The sequence below is a fragment of the Theropithecus gelada genome, chromosome 1, assembly GCF_003255815.1.
Source record: "Theropithecus gelada isolate Dixy chromosome 1, Tgel_1.0, whole genome shotgun sequence".
Classification (NCBI taxonomy): Eukaryota; Metazoa; Chordata; class Mammalia; order Primates; family Cercopithecidae; genus Theropithecus; species Theropithecus gelada.
Window position 1 is genome coordinate 159,620,958 of NC_037668.1, and position 21,826 is coordinate 159,642,783.

Sequence of the window (21,826 nt, forward strand, 5' to 3'; positions counted from 1 at the left end):
TGTGTGTGTGTGTGTACAGGTACTGGGGTAAGGGCAAAGCATGAGGACCAGAACCTCTTCCTACCAGGCTGATGGTAGACTGAATCTTCTACCCATGTGTATCTAAAACCTCAACGAAAACAAAAGGGCCCCTTTACTGGGTGCCTTCCAGCAGCAGAATCAGAAGTTTCTAAAGCCAACCAGAGGCTGTTTATGGTGCCCACAAATGGGGCATCTTACCCTGCAGGCCCCTGACCCACAGCTCCCATCACCATGGGCCAGGGTTCCTATAAATGAAATTCTTCAAGGGCCCAAATCCAGTCAGCCTTTCCATTCCACTCCACCCCCTCCACCCACACAGCTGAGGTCACCCGGCCCAGCCTCTTTTGCAACTTTCCCAAGTCTGTGCACGAGAGGGAGAGGAGGAAAACTCAGAGGGAAGTGGCGTGGCTTCAACAGACTGTTTTTTTGGCCCGTCTTTGTCCCAAAGCCTTTTGCTTGGCCCTGCTGAGACCATCGCTCTAAGAAGAGACCACGAGACTGAGAGAGGACTCCCAGCCGCCCTCAGAGCGGAGGCCAAGTGCTGCGCAGCCACAGCTGTAAGTGCCCCGGGAGTTTGTCTCAGTGTTTCTGTCTGCCCCCGCAGCCCTGGGAGTTATTTGGGTGTTTGGGTGGAGGAGTGGAGGCAGGGAATGCAAGGATGAGATTTCCAATCTGGCAGCTTCAGAGTTTAGATCCAGCCCAAAGATCCCACCCTGGAGAAGCTCCCCGGGTGTGGCAGCAAGAAAGGACTTCCCTGCCTGTGCGAAGAGCTGGGGCCCAGCTCGCGACCCACAGAGGCCATCAGTCCCAGGACGCAGCTGCTGGCCCCGTCAGAAGAGGGCGGCGCTGCTGCCTCAAACCTGCAGGACCTGCCAGAAACTAGAGCCCTGGATGAGGGCAAAACCCTGCTGGCACCCAGAGTCCCCTTGTGACATTGACAGAGTGCCTTCTGGGATGCAACTGTGTTGGCCAGGGTCTCATCAGGGGAAGCTTGGCCCCTGGAGTAGGAAATTGTCACTCCTGTTCTAAATCATAAATATTTCTCCTTGCCCAGTGCTGCAATGCCAGGGGAGCCAATGAATAGGGTCAGACGGATCTGGGTTCTATACCTAGTTTACCACCAACTAGTTGTTCTTGACCCAGGAGTCCACTGGGCTTCAGTGGCATTTTGTAAACTGCAAGTGCTCTATAATTGCTAGGTATTATGTATTAATACAAATAATTTCTTTGGGCTTACAGATCAATCTCCCACCAAAAAGTTCCCACGGAGATAGTAACTTGTCTATATCTTTACACCTACACAGTGCTGGGGCTTAGTAAGCACACCCTGCCTGTGCCGGACAGATGAACAGATGGATGGATGAGTGGATGGACGGTTGTTCATGGAAACCTCTAGAATCCCAGCATTGGTCAGGCTCTTTAGTGGGATACAGAGAAGTGTGAGGCACAGCCCTGCCCTCCAGGAATGGACAGTCTACTCGAGGAGACAAAACCCACAAATAACCTAAAGGAAAAGAGCACTGAGCCTCCTGAAACCAGGGCTGTAGGTGCACTTCCCAGAGGGAGCAGGTCTAGACCTGCTAGGGTTGAAGTGGGTGAGGCGGAATTGTGAGCATTACTGGGAGGTAACAAAGCCTTGTGCTCTCTACATAGCCTCTTTTCACAGACAAACTTTGCTTCCAAGACTGTAGGTCCCATTATTTTTTAGGGTGGATATATTTGTCCTTTTCCAAGGTATGGGATCGGGAGGGAAGGTCCTGAAAGTGGACGAGAGCCTAGTAAGATAGTATGATGGGGGCGGGAGACTCTGTCTGCTTCAGAATCCTCACCTGCCCCTGCTCACTAGTCTCCTGTCAGCAGAAGTGATACCCTACACAACACAGATGGGACAGAAGATTGTGCCTGGTTTCAGGTTGGAGTCAGCGGGGTAAGGAGAGAAAGGAAGTGAGAAGTGAGAGCGAAGGGGGTTCCAATGTTTTCGGAGGGCTGGTCCCAGGCCCAGGGGCTTGGCAACAACTCAGTCCTTCTTACTCCACAGGGGCTGAGCTACCCTGTAGCTTTGGCAAATGGGCAGGACCAGGACTCCAGGCTTAGAAGTGCTGCTAGGCAAGAAGGGGAAAGAGTTAGGGACCTCCAGTTGGGAGTGAGTCACTGCAAGTTCTGCTCTGTGTGGACCAGGGCTGGCCGAAGGCAGAGTCTTGCATTTCAATCCTGCTTTTCACTGTTACTTAACTGTAGAGGATGACTCAGCCTGGCCTCTAGGAGGATTCCCTGGTTTGAAGCATCTGAGTCAGCTGAGTGGGTGGGATGAGGCTTAAAAAGACAGCTACTGCCAAAGCCCAGCAGAGATGACATGGAAAGGGACTCCAACCACTGTATGAGATCTGAATGTGCCTCCTAGGTGAGCCAGCCTGTGTCACCCCACACGCCGCCCCCACTTCCCACAGACCTGGTCCCAGTCACTCTCTCATTGCTCCTAGTGACACTGGGCCCAAGGACTAGGCTCTTATAAAATAGCAGCCTCAGCAAACTCCTACCCTTCTGGGATGGGGTAGGGGAACCTGCAGCGGCAGCACACCCGGAGTGAGCATCCAGGGGAAAGAAGCAGGGAGGAGGTGAGATGCAGGAGTCCAAAGTTAAGGCCGAGGTAACTTACAAGGATCTTGAGCACTTTTTGTGTGGCCCTCAGGAGAAATACTCCCAGGAGCGGGAGGCAGCTCCATGGGGCCGGTCTGGCTCTACCTTTTGTGGATGTGGAAGAGATGACTCAAGCACAGGGTGGTGCTTGGCATCAATGACCTTTGAGGTCCTTACTGGAGCAGGCTCCATGCTGGTGGCTTGAAGTTAGCCATGGTATAAGTGTTTACACCATAGGAAGTGGCAAGCATGACCAACCAGGACCGTGGCCTCTAGACTCACCCCCTCTCCCAGTTGGTAAACAATTATCTGGATCCTTCCCAACTTGGGGACCCTGCTGTGCTATAAGATCATGACACATGTCACCTGCAGAGGAAGCCACAGCCACGAGTGATGTCCATTTTACCCATGAGGGAACAAATGCCCCAAGGTTCAGTAACCCACCCAAGGTCACAGATGTGTGGAGCCGGGATGAGAATTCTGAGTCCTGAACTCATGATCACTCCATGGCACCAGACGGCCTCACTCTCTTGCCCACAGAAGGAATTTGTCCTATCTGAAATCACGCTCAAATTACTTTGGCCTGCCATCCACACGTCTTTTTAAAGAAATGTTAAGTGATTATTTGATATTCTTAAATTACAAAAACAACTTAGGCTTGTGTAACAAATTTTAAAGCAAAACATATATAACATAAAACGATAGCTCTCAGCCTCTAATCTACCTTTCCCATCTCTCTTATGAATCATTTAATGTATATCTCCCCTTAGCTTTCTGTATCACACCATATAAAACATTCAGTGATTTTCTTTTTTCTTACTTAAAGGCCTCATGTATAGCTTCCCACTTCATTATTTCGTGTTTTTAAAACTGCCCTTGGCCCGGCGTGGTGGCTTACACCTGTAATGCCAGCATTTTGAGAGGCCGAGGTGGGAGGATCACTTGAAGCCAGGAGTTTGATACCAACTGGGGCTACAAAGCATGATTCCATCTCTACAAAAAATGAAAAATAAAAAATCAGCCAGTCATGGTGGCATACACCTGTAGTCCCAGCTACTTGGGAGGCTGAGGCGGGAGGATCACTTTAGCCCACGAATTTGAGGTGGCAGGGAGCTATGATTATGCCACTGCACTCCAGCCTGGACAAAAGAATGAGGCCCTGTCTCTAAATAGATAGATAAATAAATAAATAAATAATAAAACTGCCAATTGTTCCAGAGTATTAATGGATCAGACTTTATGTAGAGAGTCTCATACTGATGGACAGTTAGATTACAACAATGCTTTAGCAATCACCTTTGTACACATATGTGTTTGAGCTTATGTGTGAGTATTACTTTAGGACAGATTCCTAGAATGAGAACCTAGGCTGTGTGCATATTAAGTTTTGATATTGTCCAATTACCTTCCAAAAAGACTATGCTAATTCATACTCTACCAACAATATACAAGAGTGTTTCCCCAACACACTTGCCAGCCCCAAACATTGTCATCAATCTTTTTAAATTTTTGCCACTCTACTGGGTGAAAATAATGGTATTTTGAAATGTCAATTTCCTTGATAGTAAGGTTGAGTGTGTTTTCAAAGCTTACTAATTCTTTATAAGATTTCAATTGGTAACTTGTTCATGTTCTTTGCCCATTTTTGATAGGTGTGTTGCCTTTTATTATCTATGAGTGCTTTACACATTGTGCATAGCGACCTACTGTTATGTGTCTCACACATACCGTCTACCTTCCTCGTCCTGCCCCAGCTTTCCCTTCCTAAGCACGCCGCTGGCCTCCCTGCATCAAACCCTCACCCATCCAGCCCCTGAGCTCTCTAACAGGGGCATTATGGAGCAGGGCATGTAAGTCTCATTCTAGTTTTACAGACAGTAGAACCCAGTAGTTAAGAGAGCCGGCTCTCGGGTTAGGCCTGGACTCCAATCCCAGCTTCAAACCCTGCTCTGACACGTGCAGGCTTTCTATCTTTAGGGCTGAACTGCTTAACTGCTCTAAGCGTCCGTTTCTTCAATGGTAAAACAGAGATAATAATAGTATCAGTCTCACAGGCTATCTTTGTGTGCGATAAAATAGCTAACGTTTCTTGAGTCCTTAATTTGTGCCAGTAAATGTATAACAATATTCTATGAATATTGTATTCTATGTGTTCAGTGTATTATAATAATGTATAATTTATTTAACCCTCACAATGCTATTGTGTATTTGTGTATTCACAAAGCCCTCAGCACAGTGCCCACCAAACAAATGTTAGCTTGTAACATGAGATGTACTCCAGCACTGCTGCATGGTCCTGTGACAGCGTGTGAAAGCATTGCCCTCTGCCTAGCATGCTGTGTCTCTGACCCTGTGGTCAGTCCTTACATATAGCTCCTGTTGGGCAACTCCAGTTCTCTCTACCCCCACTGTACCTCTCTGCCACTTTGGCAGCCTTTCTCTGTCTTCTCCAACTCTCCTAGGATTTTGTTGAAATTCACCAAATCTGAGCCCAATCCCCTAGATTCCTGTGCACACAGATTCTATGGGTTCAAACTCTGATGATTAGGAGGCATGACACAGGAAAGTCTTCTCAGCTTTTTTGTTTGTTTGTTTGAAACGGAGTCTCACTCTGTCACCCAAGCTGGAGTGCAGCAGCGTGATCTCGGCTTACTGCAACCTCTGCCTCCCGGGTTCAAAGGATTCTCCTGCCTCAGCCTCCTAAGTAGCTGGGATTACAGGTGTGCGCCAACAAGCCCAGCTATTTTTTTTTTTTTTTTTTTTTTGTATTTTTAATAGAGATGGGGTTTCACCATGTTGGCCAGGCTGGTCTCGAACTCCTGACCTCGTGATCCGCCCACCTCAGCCTCCCAAAGTGCTGGGATTACAGGCTTGAGCCACCGCACCCTGCCTTCTCAGCCTTTGATTCAAATACTAGCTCTTCCACTTACCCCCTGTGCAGGCTTGGGTGAGTTGTGATTACTCAGCTTCTTGGAGCTTGGTTGTACTTGTCTCAGAGGGTGATGGTGAAGATGGCCTGCCCTCGGTGGAATACTTAGCACAGCCCACTGCAGGGGCTCAGCCAGTGCTGCCTCTTCTCCCGCTTTTTCCTGCCTGCCTTTGGTTCTGACTTTCTTTCTAAGGCATTGTGTTGCTTTTTAAAGCTAAGCTAGCATGTTGTATCAATGCCTTTAGGAAACAGCTTCCCTTTGCTCCTAGGCCCCTTCCAAAGTGATAACAAATACTTCGAGAGCCATGCTTTTTCAGGGGTTTCTGAACCATTTCTCCTTTGACTGATTTCCCTCATGGACAGCAGCATCCATTACAAAATGCCAGCCCAGGTTCAAGCCTTGAACTGCCTTATTCTACATGTTGGAATATAGGAAATGTTTGCTGAGTGAATGAATGAATGAATGATTGAGTCAATGCCAGGATCTTTGGTCCGATATTCACAGTCCATCTTAATCTTGCTTTCTCTCCAGCCTTTCCTTCCTTTACACCTTTCACCTCACCCTTCCCTGAAGCAAATCGGCCACTTTCTCCATTCATCTGTTCCCAAGGCTTTGGTTATTTCATTCCCTCCCCAACCACATGCTTCATTTCTTCAGGACCTAGTTCTGCTGAATTCTCAAGCACTTTCCCTGTGCCTCTCCTGGGGTGCTGTGTACTTTCTCTCTGGTGCCATCACTCAGCCCCTGTCCTTTCTTCTTTGATGACTCCCTGTGGTGGATTCCTATTTGTTCCATCTCTGTGCTGTTCCCAGTGTCTAGTACAAGACTTTGCATGCAGTAGGCATGTAGGCATTTGAAGCATGAATGGATGGACCATCAAGAAGACCCATTGCTCACCATGCCAACCCAGCACTCTTGGGTTACAGCAGAAGTTCCAGTGCCACCAACTCCAGCTCCTGGGACAAACAGCTCTGAGCAGAGCTTCAAATCACCTTTGGTCCATGATATGGTTTGGCTTTGTCCCCACCCAAAATCTCATCTTGAATTGTAATCTGAATTGTAATTCCCAAGTGTTGGGGAAGAGACCTTGTGGGAGGTAATTAGATCATGGGAGTGGTTCCCCCATGCTGTTCTTATAATAGTGAGTGAGTTCTCACAAGATCTGATGGTTGTTTAAGGGGCTTTTCCTCACTTTGCTATACACTTCTCTCTCCTGCTGCCATGTAAAGAAGGATGTGCTTGCTTCCCCTTCCACCATGACTGTAAGTTTCCTGAGGCCTCCCCAGCCACGCGGAACCAACTGAACCTCTTTCCTTCATAAATTACCCAGTCTTAGGCAGTTCTTTATAGCATGAGAACAGACTAATACAGTCCATGACATGGTTCATGAAGGGGACACTAACAATCCTAAATCTCTGGGGGATTCCCGTTTTAACTTTGTGTCTCAACTCTCATGGCCAATGAGGTCCAGCTCCAGCAGATAAGGCATTTTTCACCAAGAAGACATCTTGAGTCTTTGGGGCTTAGCTGGTTCATTCTCCAGTTGGAAAGTCCAGACTCAGAGAGGGGAAGTAACTGGCCCATGGTCACACATTGGCAAAGTGAGAACCAGAACCAACACCTTAGGATGTCCTATTTACAGCTTTGTTCCAAGTACCAGGGGAAATACAAGCTGGCCGACTTTGACACCTCATCTGAGCAGAGTCAAATCAAGGTTTACTCAGCATGCTTAGTGCATCCAAAGACAAACGACCCAGGAGTCCGGGATAGTACATATGCATATGTGCATGTATGGGTGAAACAAAGGGCCAGTTAAGCGTGTATCCTACAACAGTTTTGCTTTACCTTGTTAAACACACACACACACACACACACACACACACATTTACATTTCTCTTATAGGAACAAGACATATTTATTGTAAAAAAAAAAAAAAAGAACGTATTAAAAAGCATAGAGAAAAAAATTAAAATCATGTGATTTCCTACCACCCAGAATTAATAACCTACGTTTTTTAATTGACAGATAAAAATCGTACACACTTACCATGTACAACATGTTGTTTTAAAATATGCATACATTGTGGAATGGCTAAATTGAGGTAATTAACATCTGCATTGTCTCACATACTTATCTTTTAGTGGTGAGGACACTTAATATAAACTCTAATAGGAATTTTCAAGAATACAACACATTGTTGTTAACTGTAGTCACCATGCTGTGTAATATATCTCTTGAATTTACTCCTAGCTAACTGAAATAGTTTATCCTCTGACCAACATCTCCCCAACTGCCCACCCAGCCCAGCCCCTGGTAACCACTGTTCTACTCTCTACTTCCATGAGTTCAATTTTTTTAGATTCCACATACAAGTGAGATCATATGGTATTTGTCTCTTTCCCTGAGTTATTTCACTTAACATAAGGTCCTCCAGATTTACCCATGGTGTCATAAATTGTAAGTTTTTATTAAAGCTGAACAGTATCCATTGTGTACATGTACTGCATTTTCTTTCACTGATGGACACTTAGGTTGATTCCATATCTTGGCTACTATGAACAATGCTGCAGTGAACACGGGAGTGTAGACATACTGATTTCATTTCCTTTGTCTATATATCCTGTGGTGGAATTGCTGGAATTTTTAATATATTCCAGCCCTTTTTCTATACAAGTGGGAACTCCTTTAAGTGTTGGGGTGGTATTTTGTGTACAGTTTACCATCTTCCGTTTTCTATTTAGATCTTAAGGCATCCTAGGATCCTATTTAGATCCTAGGGCATGAGCGTTTCCCCATATTATTGTAATATTCTCAAAAACTCCATTTAATGGCTGCTTAATAGTTCATTGTGTGCTATGGTTTAACCACTACTTTAGTGTTGGATATTTATAAACAGTACAGTGAAGAACATTCTTGAACAAGTCTTTACTCACATTTCAGATAATTCCTTTAGGACAAATTCCTAGAAGTGGAGGGTGGGAACATTTTTAAGGCTCTCAACACTTGCTGCCAATAGCTTTCCAGAAACATGGATGAATTGCACCCCTGCCAGCTGCATTAGAGAGGAGCCTTTTGATTCTGCAGTTGCAGCAAGACCTCAGACTGGGGGAGGGGCACTCTTCCACCCAGAGCCTCTGGGCAGTCCTGACAATGGACCCCTTGTCCTGCCCACCCCCATCTCTTCCTCCTGCATGCCCCTCCATCCCTGGCTCCAGGCTGGGCTGTCTGCAAGGCCTGTGTTCAATCCGGTCCTGCCTTCTTGGCACTCCAGGCTGCCTCCAAGAGCTGGGTTGGTAGAGCTGAGGGATGAGAGATTTACCAGTTCTGGAGGGTCACCACCCTTCCAGCTTTGGGAGGGCCCCCAGGGAAAGTGAGGGAGAAGATGTATGAAGATTGCTGAATTATGTGCCTCTTTCGGAGAACCCCACCCAGTCTCCAGGGCAGTAACTTGCCCATTTAAAAGGGGAAAGCAGAGGCCACACTCAGTGACAATGGCTGTAAGGAACACTGGCCAGCATGTGGATGACCTCTGTTTCCTTACAGGCTCTGAAGCCCCTCCATGAATCCCCGGAAGAAGGTGGACCTGAAACTCATAATCGTCGGAGCCATTGGGTAAGCCAAGCTCAGCTCTGGGAGTTGGGAAGCAGCCCCTCACCCAAGGACAGTGAGACTCCCGGTGTGTTCCCATCTCCCATAGGTCCCTTTCTGATTCAGGGTGACACCAGCAACGGTATCCCACCCTCCAAAAAGCTTAGTTGGGAGAAAGAAGCTGTGTGTAAACAGATGGTTTCTAGTCCTAGATCTGCAGTGACTCTGCAGTAACCAGCTGTGTGAATTAGGCAAGCCATTTAGCATCTATCTGTCCTCCCATGTCCTACACACACAGAAAAAACCTGACCATCACTGTAAGATATTCCACTGTCTCCAGACTACTCTGCTCACTCTGCTTGGCTTCTACTTCTGGAAACCATTTCCTACTCCCTTGCTATTCAAAGTGTGGTCCATGGACCACAGAAATTTGAAATTCAGAATCTCAGGGAGAGACAGTGGCAAGAGGGGCCTGGGGAGATTCTGAGAATGGTATGGAAGCATGTGCACGTGTGTTTGCATGTGTGTGTTCACATGTGTCTGGAATTTTCCTCAGTGTGGGAAAGACCTCCCTCCTTCACCAATATGTGCACAAGACGTTTTATGAAGAATACCAGACCACGCTGGGGGCCAGCATTCTCTCCAAGATTATCATATTGGGTGACACAACTTTGAAGCTACAGGTGAGCAGCCTTCCTTTTCCCTCTTCAAAGTACATACACTGAAAATCCGCCCCACGCCCCGACAGCCACTCATGTAGCAATGTGCACCAGAGCTGGAAAGGTCTAGAGCAGAAATGGGCAAACTTCAGCTCATGGACCAAATCTAGTCCACCTCCTATTTTTGTAAATAAGACTGCACTGGGGCACAGCCATACCCATTGGTTAACTTATCATGTTATGCACTACAATGGCAGAGTTGAGTAATAATTGGCATACAGAGACAGAATGACCTGCAAAGCCTAAAATATTTACTATCTGCTCCTTATAGAAAAAAAAGCTGATGCCTGATCTAGAAGGAAGGGCATTAATCCGGGAGTTGAGAGTCCCCATGCCTAGTCTCAGGTTCTCTGGAAAACTTGGCAGGTGATCTTAGGCAAGACATTCCCAAGGTCCAAGTTTCCAAATCTGTCAGATGGGAATAACAATTCCCACCTTGATGACCCAGAGGAAAAATGAGAGGTCGGATGTGAAATTACTCTCAGGATGTTAAATGTTACCGCAAAGGTGTTGGAGTGTACGTGTGTGGGAGGGTCAAGATGCCTCGGTGTGAAAGAACCATATGCACCTGTACCAGGGCTTGCTGCTCCCTACCCAGCACAAGAAGCCTTGACATGATGTAACCCAGCTGGGCCACCTTCCAGCCACTCATCACAGTCCCATGGGGCGGCTGCTTTCCCCTCCAGATATGGGACACGGGCGGTCAGGAACGGTTCCGCTCCATGGTGTCCACGTTCTACAAAGGCTCCGATGGCTGCGTCCTAGCTTTTGATGTCACCGACCTGGAGTCTTTTGAAGCCCTGGATATCTGGCGGGGTGACGTCCTGGCCAAGATTGTCCCCATGGAGCAGTCCTATCCCATGGTGTTGTTGGGGAACAAGATTGATCTGGCAGACCGGAAGGTACTGTTCATTCATTTATTCATTCAACAAATATTATATGAGCATCCACTATGTGCCCAGCACAGTGTTAGGTCCCACACATACAGAGCTGAATCAGGCATAGTCCTTACTTCAGGAATTTCACAGTCTAGTAGTGGATACAGACACTTTAAAAGATAATTATAAAATAAAATGATAATTACGATACCATATGGTAAATGAAATAATAGAGATATACCTTGGGCATTAAGGAACCATAATAAAGGGGCATCTACCCAAGCCTAGAATATAGGACAGTCTTCCTAGAAGAGTTGTGTTCTGGGCTGAATAAACAGCATGATAAAAACTGAGAACTAAAGGCAATTTTGTCCAGAGACAGGAAACGGAGGAGTTAAGGCATCAGATGTAGGCAGGAGGCAGGTCTTAGTGGAATTTGAATTAATCTGTAGCACAGAGTTTCTGCCTAGGTCAAGTTGGAGGTCTGCAGTTATAAATTCTTGGGTATACAAGTTTTCTGGGGAAGTAATAATTTTTTTATTAGCTGAACCATATTCCAGACCATTGGGTTAACCGCTTGACAGCTGGTCTGCCCTGTGACTACAGTGACCCCACTTGTGTTTACCATTACAGGGCACTGAGAAGACAGCACTTTTAATCCTTGCCTACTAATGAGGAAAGAATATGGCAGACTGAATTTGTAAAAGATGCTCTTGGGCCAAAAGTCCAAATGCCACCAAAAAGAGCTGTTTAAACCAAGTTTCTCTTTTTAGTGTTTCAAATAGAGAAAAGTAATGGGGAACTGGATCATCTTGTCTGAACTGCATTTTCACAATGGTTCAAATTGAGAAAAGCAATGGAAATGAGGCATCATTTGGTGTGATGAAGTGTGTTTATGCATGGAGAAAGGGAGGGAGGGATGGTGCTTCCAACTGAGCTACCATCTACAGAAGAGAGAGCCTCTGGTTCATAGAGAAAGAAACATTTTTGGTTTGGACATGCTGAGTTTGAGGAGCTTGTACAACTAGTTGGAAATGGCCAGCAGGCTTTGGAATGCATAAGAATGAAATTTCAAAGGAGAAGTATGTGCTGGAAATAGAGATCTAGGAGTCATCTGTTCCGTGGTCACTTCAGGTTGTAAACTCCATGTCAATTCTCTAATTACAAATATCCAGCCTCAGATAATAAGCAAGGTCTTAAGTTCATTCAAAGGCAAGGTGTCTCCATTTTTTCCCCCACTGGGACCAGCTGTGGGTGAGAACCTTGTGGTCTAAGAGAGGGAATAGGTCCTTAGAATCTCACCACCAAGCTTAATGTCCATCCACACTTCCTCCTCTTGTCTGGGGTAGTAATTCCAGTTTCAGACCCTGTCAGGAGTAAAGCAGGAAGAGGGAGAAGAGGTCAGGAGAGCAGGGCAATTCTAATTTGACTGGTACTATCATAAGACAGTCTTGGCTGGGTGCGGTGGCTCATGCCGGTGATCCCAACACTTTGGGAGGCCGAGGCAGGCGAATCATGAGGTCTGGAGTTTAATATCAGACTCGCCAACATGGTGAAACCCCGACTCTACTAAAAATACAAAAGATTAGCTGGGCATGGTGGTGGGTGCCTGTAATCCCAGCTACTTGGGAAGCTGAGGCAGGAGAATAGCTTGAACCAGGGAGGCGGAGGTTGCAGTGAGCCGAGATCGTACCACTGCACTCCAGCCTGGGCAACAATGTGAGACTTTGTCTCAAAAAAAAAAAAAAAAAAAAAAAAAAGACAGTCTCGCACTCTCTGGCCTGACAGGTGTTGCAAGCTCTTTCTTCTGTGGGTCACTCGTGTGGGTCCTTTGGAAGTCTCCACTGGGAACATTTCGCTGTACCTCCCATGACAAGGGTCTTGCATTCTCCTCCCTAACCCCTAGCTTTCAGCATCCCCACCCCATGGGGGTCACCTTTTCCTCCAAGCAGTTTCTAAGTGGGATTTAGCCAGCCCCAGCCTGTTGTGCACTCTCTTTCTCTCCCTTGCTCTCTTTCTCTCTTTGTTGAATCCACATGTCCTTCACAAGGTACACACATGCGTTCTGGCTCCACTGGGGGACAAGGGTAAGCTGGTGCTCGGTGCAGCCTCTTCTCTCTCTGCCCTGTTGCCTGTTGCCTCAGATACCTCAGGTATGTGTCAGACACCAGTCCACCATGTCCACCAAACTCCAGGGGTTGTACATTAACGACTCTCCTCAACACCATCTTTCAGCTAGAGGTGAGTCCTTACCTGTTCCTCCTCTTGGGAGAAGCAGGGGTAGTTGTACCCACAATACAACTCTCTCCAACGAAATCCCTCCTAATCCTCATTTTCAAGCCTTTTATATCCATGCTGTGGGATTTCAAGTCATCCAAGAGAGTCTTGGTCATGAGCCTTTGGGGATATGTACCCAGGGTGGACTGTCTCCACTTGCTTTATCTCTGACATCTGTCCAGTTGTTGTGCCTCTGCCAAAACTTTCATTTTAACTTCCATCTTGTTTCTTGTCTGTAGGGTGGGGGGAGGGAAGCTGGGGGAGTTCAAGACCAAGAGTCAGTGAAATAAGAGGTGCCATCTTCTGTTGAAAGGGAGGAAACCAATACGAGGCTTAAGAACCATGAGGAAGCTTTGCCAGTTACTCTTGGAAGAAGTGGGAGGAGGAGCCACTTGGGGACAAGGACAAGATCTGCTGGGTGACACCAAGGACTCCACCGAAAGAGGAGACCATGAGTTTGAGGTGGAGTCTGTGTAGGGTACAAGCCAGGAGCAAGGAACTTTGGACTAGGGCTTTTCCAACCAAGAGAAGAGGAAAGACAGAGCTGTGAGGGCACCAAGAAACCATGAAGGAAAGAAGAGGGACCAGGGAAGGCGGAAGGGCCAGGGCTGGGGTGGCAGAGGCTGGGGAGCAGGGCAGCAGGAGGGAGGGCCTGAGGGGGTTGAGGGAAAGGAGATCAGGGCACAGGAGACCAGGTTTCTTCTTTTACAGAGGTCCTGAGAGGAAGAGGCTGACATGGAGAGAATGTGGGCAGCAAAGGATTTCTGAGGCTACCATGAGAGGTGGCCGTTGTGTGTTGAGGGGTTAGGAAGCCTCACTAGATGGCAAGTGTTTAGTGAATGAGGGGCATCTGGCAAGGTGAGGAAGGCAGGTGTTGACTTGCGGGAGTAGAGGGGGTCCAATCCAAGCCTCAGGGTTGGGTGAGCTTTGGTGCCCAGAGAGAGGAAGAACAAAGGTTTGAAAGAGGCAGTGAGGCACCAGGCAAGCCAGCCCCCTCTCTCGGATCTGTGATGAGTAAAGTCTGCAAATAGCCCCAGTGCAGAGGGCAAGAGGGGGCGCTGGGGAAGCATGACTCTAGGAAAAACCGGGGTTCAGCCAGACAGGGAGGTCCCTGGAGAGGTGGAGGAGGGGTGAGGAGAGGATGGAGGAGAGGGGAGCCTGTCTCCCAACAAGGTAGGCCCAGGGATGGGGTTTGTAGGGGAGGTGGACTAGGATAGGGGAGGGGAGGAGGCACTGAGTGATAGTGAAATCAGAACAGGGACGTGGAGAGGAGGAGGTGGGTGGGAGAGAGCAGAAGGACTTTAATTCTGAGACCTAGGATTATAAAGCCCCAAGAGGGGAGGCTGGGAAGTGCCAGCCTTCAAATGTCTTTACTCTGCACAAACCTAGCAAGGGCTCTGCCTTCCCCTGGCCAGGTGTTGACATGGAGAAGGAGCCAAGAGGTACGTTCTTGTGGGGCGCCTTCTCCTCGGAGTCCGTCCCACAGATGCGGGCTCACACCCGCCCACCTGGTCCATATGCCTCCATTACCTCCTCTGCGGGGTGGAGACCAGAACACAGACTTCCTGAGACTGAGTAATAATAGGAAGGATGTGATTTCCATAATGGAAATAATGGAACGAGGAAATGATCCTCCTTATTATTATCTCCAAGGGACAGCTGGGAAAATACAGCAGCTTCTCCTATCTAATAAGAAGAAAATGAGTATTTAAAATGTACTGCAGCTTGGTCCAGTGGCTCACGCCTGTAATCCCAACACTTTGGAGGACCAAAGTTGGGGGACAGCTTGAGCCCAGAGTTCGGAACCATCCTGGGCAACATGTCGAGACCCCATCTCCACAAAAAAAAAAAATTTTTTTTAATTAACCGAGTGTGGTGGCACACCTGTATTCTGAGCTACTTGGGAGGCTGAGCTGGGAGGATCTCTTGAACACGGGAGGAAGAGGCTGCAGTGAGCTAAGATCACACCACTGCACTCCAGCCTGGGCGACAGAGCAAGACACTGTCAAAAACAAAACAAAACAAAACAAAAAACCGCACACACACACATACACATCATATATACACACATATACATACATATATATACACACACATATTTATAATATATATATAGCCAGTTTAGGAAGGTGAGAAAGTTCTGAAGATGAATAGTGGGGAATGTACAGTGTGAATACAATATGAATGTACTGAATACCCATGAACTGTATGCTTAAAAATGGTTACAATGAGTCAGGTACATTTTATCTGTAATCCCAGCACTATGGGAGGCTGAGGTGGGAGAATCGCTTGAGGTCAGGAGTTCAAGACCAACCTGGGCAGCATAGCAAGACCCCCCCCATCTCTCCAAAAACAAAACAAAACAAAAATTTTTTTAAAAAGTGTTTCATTTAAAAATAGTAAATTTTATTAGGTATATTTACCACAATAAAAACAGGCATATATGGCCAGAATAATTTTAAAGAAATTACTGATTTAGCTTAAAAAAAATCCCTGCTCCTTCTACAGAAGGTAATAGGGAAATAAATAGTTTGTTAGAAAGAACAGCTTTGCTGGCATCTGTGCTACCAGGAGTTTATTCACTGGGGCACGAATTATTTGCTGTGTGCTCAGGTGGGTAATTTCTGATTTACCAGTGATTCCGTAGACTTCAGATCATGTTTTCTAAAAATATCCTTTGTTATTTTTAGTGATGGCTTAATGGTTTAGTAATTAGTATTTGACATGCTAATTTTAGCACTTGTATAATCGATTATTTTAAATGCACATGAGATGGAAAAGCATCATAAATAAAATGATGCCAGCTGGACTAATTTTGTCAAATGTTTGCCTTCCAATGAACAAGCAAAATTGTAACCAGAAAAGTGAAATGTCAATAGTATATTGTTGACCAAAAGTAACATTAATGCAAGCAATACTTGCAGAATTGTCATACTTCCCAAGTCCCCAGTTATCACACCCTGAGCTTATTTTCAGAGCCTAAATTATAAATAACTTTCATTTTATAAATAAAAGATGAGACAATTTTTAAAATCATGAAACTGTCTCTGGGATTGGAAGAGAAAAGTGAAAAATACTGTCTGGGTAGCTTTCTTTCCAGGCCAGCTTTCTGAGGTTGGGGTGGGGAGGAGGGGGAGATATAAAAAGAAAGTTAATTTGCAACATAATCACAATGATATTTCGGAGTCTGTATGCAATCATTCGAAACCAAACAGAGAGCAGGGAGAAATGAGATTAAAAGTCTGTCATAACCGGGCACTTGGGTAGATCTGGTCATGGTAAGTCAGAGGAAAGGGTCAGCTGAGATCAGCTGGGACTTTTTATCCCAGTAAGACAGACATTCCCAGGACCTGCAGGAGCCACAGAGACAATTAAACAGGGGCAGTGTTTGATCTGCCTCGGCCTGCACTGTGTTCTGAGAGGGGTGGAATGGTCCTTTCTCCATGAGAAAGACCTTGGCTCTCCTAAATAAATTGAAATGATGATTATAAAGTACCAGGCTCAGCAAATGCTCAATATGTGCTCATTTCCCCTTCCCCAAATAATCAGACATCAAACTCGGCGTACCAATTGTCTTTGGAAGGAACCCAGAGGGCTTCCAGAGCATTTCCAGGCCAACATCACAAATTGAACGCCGTTAGCACTTGAGTGGAGATGTAGTCATTCAGCCTGTGCCTAGTGGCTCGTGTGTGCCTGGCCAAGAGCTGAGCTCCTGACCCTGAGCTCCCAGAGGAAGACAGAAAAGGAGAGGCATGGTTCTTATGCAGCGCCCTGTAGAGGGCGACTCAGACGTCAGGGGGAGCACTGAGCTGGGGCTGCATCCAAGCTCTGCCTTCTCTCAGCTGTGTGATCTGGGGCAAGTTGCTGAACCTCTCTGAGCCTCAGTGTTTTTGTCTATAAAGTGGAACTGACAATGCCCATCTCACAGGGTTATGGAGAGGATGAGATGAGTTCATATGTGATAAAGTGACGTTTAACACAGTGCCTTGGCCCATAGTAGGAGCTTATTAATTGTTCCTAGGACCCTACCCTGGGGAAGCAGGGTCAGCCAAGACCCGAGTCTCTGCCCAGCAACAGGTCTCCTGAGTGTGAGCCTCCTTAGCTGGGCTGGAGAAGAAAGTCCTCCATTCCAGCCCTTCCTGGTTGGTGTCTCTCATGTGCAGCTCCCTTTGAAGGGACTGACAAAGGAGGCAATGGTGGAAGAAGTTCTTAGTTTAGGCCTTAGGAAGGCAGCAAAATGCAGTGGGCTGTAATTCCACCAGGCCTGTGTTCAAATCCTGCTCAACCTCACAAACTCTGGGCAAGTTTTTTTTTTTCTCCAGGCCTCCGTTTTTTCATCTGTGAAATGGAGCTAACAGTTCCCACCTCCTACATTTATACGTAAAGTTATAGACACTTGGAAGGTTCTCAATAAATGGGAGTGGTGTTGGGCCTGGTGGGGATGGTGAGGATGTGATGGTGGCAATGGTGGTGATGGCGATGATGATAATACAGGAACCATGTTTATTTCTTCCCCTCATTCAGGTACCCCAGGAAGTAGCTCAAGGCTGGTGTAGAGAGAAAGACATCCCTTACTTTGAAGTCAGTGCCAAGAATGACATCAACGTGGTGCAAGCCTTTGAGATGCTGGCCAGTCGGGCTCTGTCGAGGGTGAGTGGCTGTGGTGGCAAGACCTGCCAAGACCGCCCCCTGGATTGGGGAGGGTCTCAGGAGCTTCCAGAGAAGAACATCTGGGGTACGGGCAGGGATGTGGGTGGGACGGGATTGCTCATCGTCTCAGTTGATTAGCTATGGAATGGGTTCAACAGCACTCCAGTTCTGGAACCACAGAATGCCAGAGGTAGAAAGCTACCTTAGAGCGTGCAGTCAGCGGTCTGTCACTCCAGCTAACTAACCAAATCCCTTGTGGAGTATCTAAAAACTCCAGTCCTGCACCTCAGCCCTGGAGATCCTAACTGAGGAAGGGTTTGAGAAGTGATGGTCTAGTCCAACCTTCATTGGCAGGAGGTGCCAGGCATTCACCCAAGTGAAATATCAAACCTGCAAGAGTTGCTGACATCTTCCAATCAAAAAGATGAATAGACGTAGACCCCTAGGTATGAAGGTTCGTCAAGAATGTGTTGAGTGTGTGGCAGGCACTGTACAGGCCCCGGGACCCTCTGTCTGAAGAGGCAGGCAGATAGGCCCCTAAGTGATTGTAATACAATGTGGCATGGTGGGACAGGACTTGGGGTAGGGCCTAGAGGAGGGGCACGCAGACAGCCCATGCCGCAGGGCAGGGGAGGGGGTGAGGAGGAGGGAAAGTGAAGAAGGGATTGGGAGAAGGGAGCAGTTTAGGTTGATGGCCAGGTTTCCAGCTTGGCAAATGAAGGGACAATGGATTAGTGATTCCATGAGCCAAGCAAGACAGGGAACAAAGGAGAAAGCAGGGGCTTCATGAGAGAAAGGAGTAATAACGTCCATGTGAGCACATTGCATTCAAGGTTCCTTGAGACACCAGGTGAAAACGTCTGAATTCTGCAAGGAGGTGGGGAAGGCTGCCTGGAAGCAGTGGCGTGGTTTTAATGTCAGTCTGGTGTGGAGTTTGGAAGCCCTGGGATTGGCAGGGGGAGGGGCTCAGCTTGTGTCATCGTTCTGCCACATCTCATCAACATGGGCTTCTTAGGAGAGGGGAAAGGATCATCGCAGCAATGGTTCTGAATTGAGGAAATGGGCAAACAAGGGTAGGGGACTGGAGGCTTCCCCTATGTGGAAGCATCCACCGCCCCCATGGGCTGCCCTCTGCAGCTGCTCTGGAAAGAAGCGCTCCAGGCCCCAGTGAGGGGTTGTCCCAGACAGAGAGAGGCAGCAGCTACCTCTAGCGGCTGCTCAGGGAGAAGATCCCAGCTAGGCATCCTCAGGCTTCAGAGCCCTGATCTTAGGGTTCCCCTGACCCTCACTGGCTCTTCTGCTTCCCCTCCAGCCCTCACTGTCTCGGAAAAGGGAAAGCAGCGAGGTGTCCATCTCTTAGTGCTTGGTCAAGAAGTGGGCGGTGTAGTCTGCTCCCGAAGCACAGGCATGCCTGCTCTTGCCGTCCTCCTGGAGTGCTGAGGAATGCTGTTTGCCCTTGGTGGTGATATTGATCAATAATCCTCCACAAGCACAGTGCAGCGACTGCCAAATGCTTAGTCACCAGGAAGCGTCCATCAGCCCACAGCCCGTGTCTGTGCATGGTTAACACCTGTGCTATCTGGGGAAGGAGTATCCTTTCTTCTTCAAATGATGTCCTTCCTACTGTATTGTGGGTAAATTAGGACCTTCTGACTCTGTCGCTGTTATGACGTGGTGCTGTTTAGCAGACAGTGGCTTTAGTAGACAACACCCTTTCTTGGCAAAAGACTAAATGGGTAGCAATCCATGTCAGTCCCCCATGTTTATGGGGCAAGTGCACTGATCAGAAGTCTGGAAGTCACAGGTGTGGTACCTGCGGTCAGACTGGCCTGGATTTGAATCCTGCCCTGGTTCTTTCAAGTGGACCCCTTGGCAAGACATATGACTATTCTGCGCTTCCATTTCCTCTCCATAAAATGAAAATAATTTGAGTCCATAAATATCCATTGAGTTGTCAGGCTAGACCTGGAGATACAGCCCTCAGTGCACTTGAGGTCAGTAGAGTGAGATATCCATAAGTGACTGTCCCGGAGTGACGTGAGTGCTGTGGGGTGTGTGATTAAGGTGAGAAGGTGACTCCCAGGCAGCTGGTGGCGAGGATGAGTGAGGATGCCTGCTCGGAGAAGTGACATGTCAGAAGGTTTGGAAGGCAATTCACAGTTTGCAGGTGGAGATGGTAGGCCATGGTGGGTGTAAGCAGGAGGGGAAGAAGGGCAGAGAGAAGGCCAAGGCCAGAGACCCAGGCATGAGTTCATGGGGCTTACAGGAGACACCTACTGTAGGTCTCATTGGCAAGAAGAAGAAACCTGGCGTGGAGGAATGTCAGAGCATGGGGACGTAGTTCATGATGAAGCCAGCAAGGCCACCAAGGCCTGGTGAAGCCCAACCAGGAGTTCAGACGCCATACCACAGGCCCACACCTTCCACATGACACTGCTAGGCCACCCAGGGTACTCAGGAGCTCACCCAGGACCTTGAAACCCAACGGGGCACGACTTTCTGCAGTGTCTTTTTTGCTTAAAAATTTGAAGGAGAAATATTTTCACATAAAAACAAACACACTTAACTGGACATAGAATGTAAAATTCACATCGATTCTTAAGATGAAACAGAAGTTTACAAATACAGATTTTGAAGTCAAAGAAAAGTTTTCAAAGGCATTTCCTATAAGGAACTTCCCTTCCTTCCCAGGAAGATTGTGGGTTCATTTGCTCCAGCCCAGGGTGTTTTGAGAGGAGGATGTGGAGGGTGCTTCTACAATAAGGAGTGAGCCCCCAACAGGGGTGGGGCTCTGAAGTTGGAACGATCTGGCTTTATACTCAGCTCTACGTCTCACTGTGCATCCCTGAGCAAGTCATGCAGCCTCCCTAAGCCACCACTTCCCTAACTTTAAAGTACAAATAATAATATCTTCCCCATGAGGTTATTGTGAGGGTTAAATAAAATACTATTGTCGTGCAGAGAGGGCATCACGTGCTGTTTTAAAATGGAGCTGTGTCATAGGGTTTTCAGCAGGGCAGCTTCGTGCTGCCGAAAGGATGGGCACCATGGGTGGTGATGAAGAGGCTACTGCAATAGTCCAGGCGTGAGAGGATAGAGCTGGCAAGGTGAGGGTGAATTAAAGAGACTTTGGAGGTAGAAACGTCAGGAGCTGATGATGATCAGATGCAGGGAGAAAGGAACAGGAGCAGTTTAGGCTGATGACCAGGTTTCTAGCTTGGCAAATGAAGGGACAATGGATTAGTGATTCCTTGAGCCAAACAAGACAGGGAACAAAGGAGAAAGCAGGGGCTTCATGAGAGAAAGGGGTAATGACGTCCACATGAGCACATTGAATTCAAGGTTCCTCGAGACACCCGGTGGAAACGTCTGAGTTCTGCAAGTGAGCCTTGTAGTAAAAAGAGCAATATGTGAGGCACCTGCTGAGAGCAGAGTAGGTGTTCAGTTAACATACTGAAAGAGACCAGAGTAGGTGTCCAATTAATATTCTGAAAGAAACCAGAGTAGGTGTTCTGTTAACATGCTGAAAGAAACCAGAGTAAGTGTTCAGTTAACATTCTGAAAGAAAGCAGAGTAGGTGTTCAGTTAACATTCTGAAAGAGACCAGAGTAGGTGTTCAGTTAACATTCTGAAAGGAAAGAAGGTAGGTACGTTACTTTAGTAACCAATTTAGCCACATTCAAGGGTTAGGGTATTTAGTTATTACAAAATATGACGAAGGATGCCCTAATAATTAAAGAAGAGATACCCACCAGCTTTCAAAGATGTGGGGTGGTGAGGTTTTGCTCCTAGAAAGTTAGCAATGCCAGCCGGGCATGGTGGCTCACACCTGTAATCCCAGCATTTTGGGATTACATCCGCCGAGGCAGATGGATTGTTTGAGCCCATGAGTTTGAGACCAGCCTGGTTGAAACCCCATCTCTACCAAAAATATAAAAAACTAGCCGGGCATGGTGGCACCTGCCTGTAGTCCCAGCTACTTGGGAGGCTGAGGTGGGAGGATCACCTGAGCCCGGGAGGTCAGGCCACTGTGAGCCGTGATTGTGCCACTGCACTCCAGCCTGGGCCATAGGAGTGAGACCCTGTCAAAGAAAGGAGGAAAGGGGAAGGGGAGGGGAGGGGAAGG

General features: G+C 47.4%; 1 protein-coding gene across 4 annotated transcripts in view; it reads left to right on the top strand.

Moving 5' to 3' along the window:
* The first annotated feature begins 362 nt into the window (after nt 1-362).
* Nucleotides 363-21,826, top strand: part of RAB7B (RAB7B, member RAS oncogene family) — a 25,796-nt gene continuing 4,332 nt past the window's right edge. Inside the window, exons 1-5 of one of the 4 annotated variants that reach the window (XM_025362785.1) lie at nt 363-578; nt 9,132-9,200; nt 9,733-9,859; nt 10,582-10,797; nt 17,575-17,700. In XM_025362785.1, the coding sequence (XP_025218570.1) occupies nt 9,148-9,200; nt 9,733-9,859; nt 10,582-10,797; nt 17,575-17,700 (522 nt within the window). In that variant the 5' untranslated portion in view covers nt 363-578; nt 9,132-9,147. Of the gene's footprint in view, nt 579-8,843; nt 9,201-9,732; nt 9,860-10,581; nt 11,288-17,574; nt 17,701-21,826 lie in introns of those variants that run through there. The other 3 variants (XM_025362811.1, XM_025362800.1, XM_025362792.1) reach the window with 3 other exon arrangements.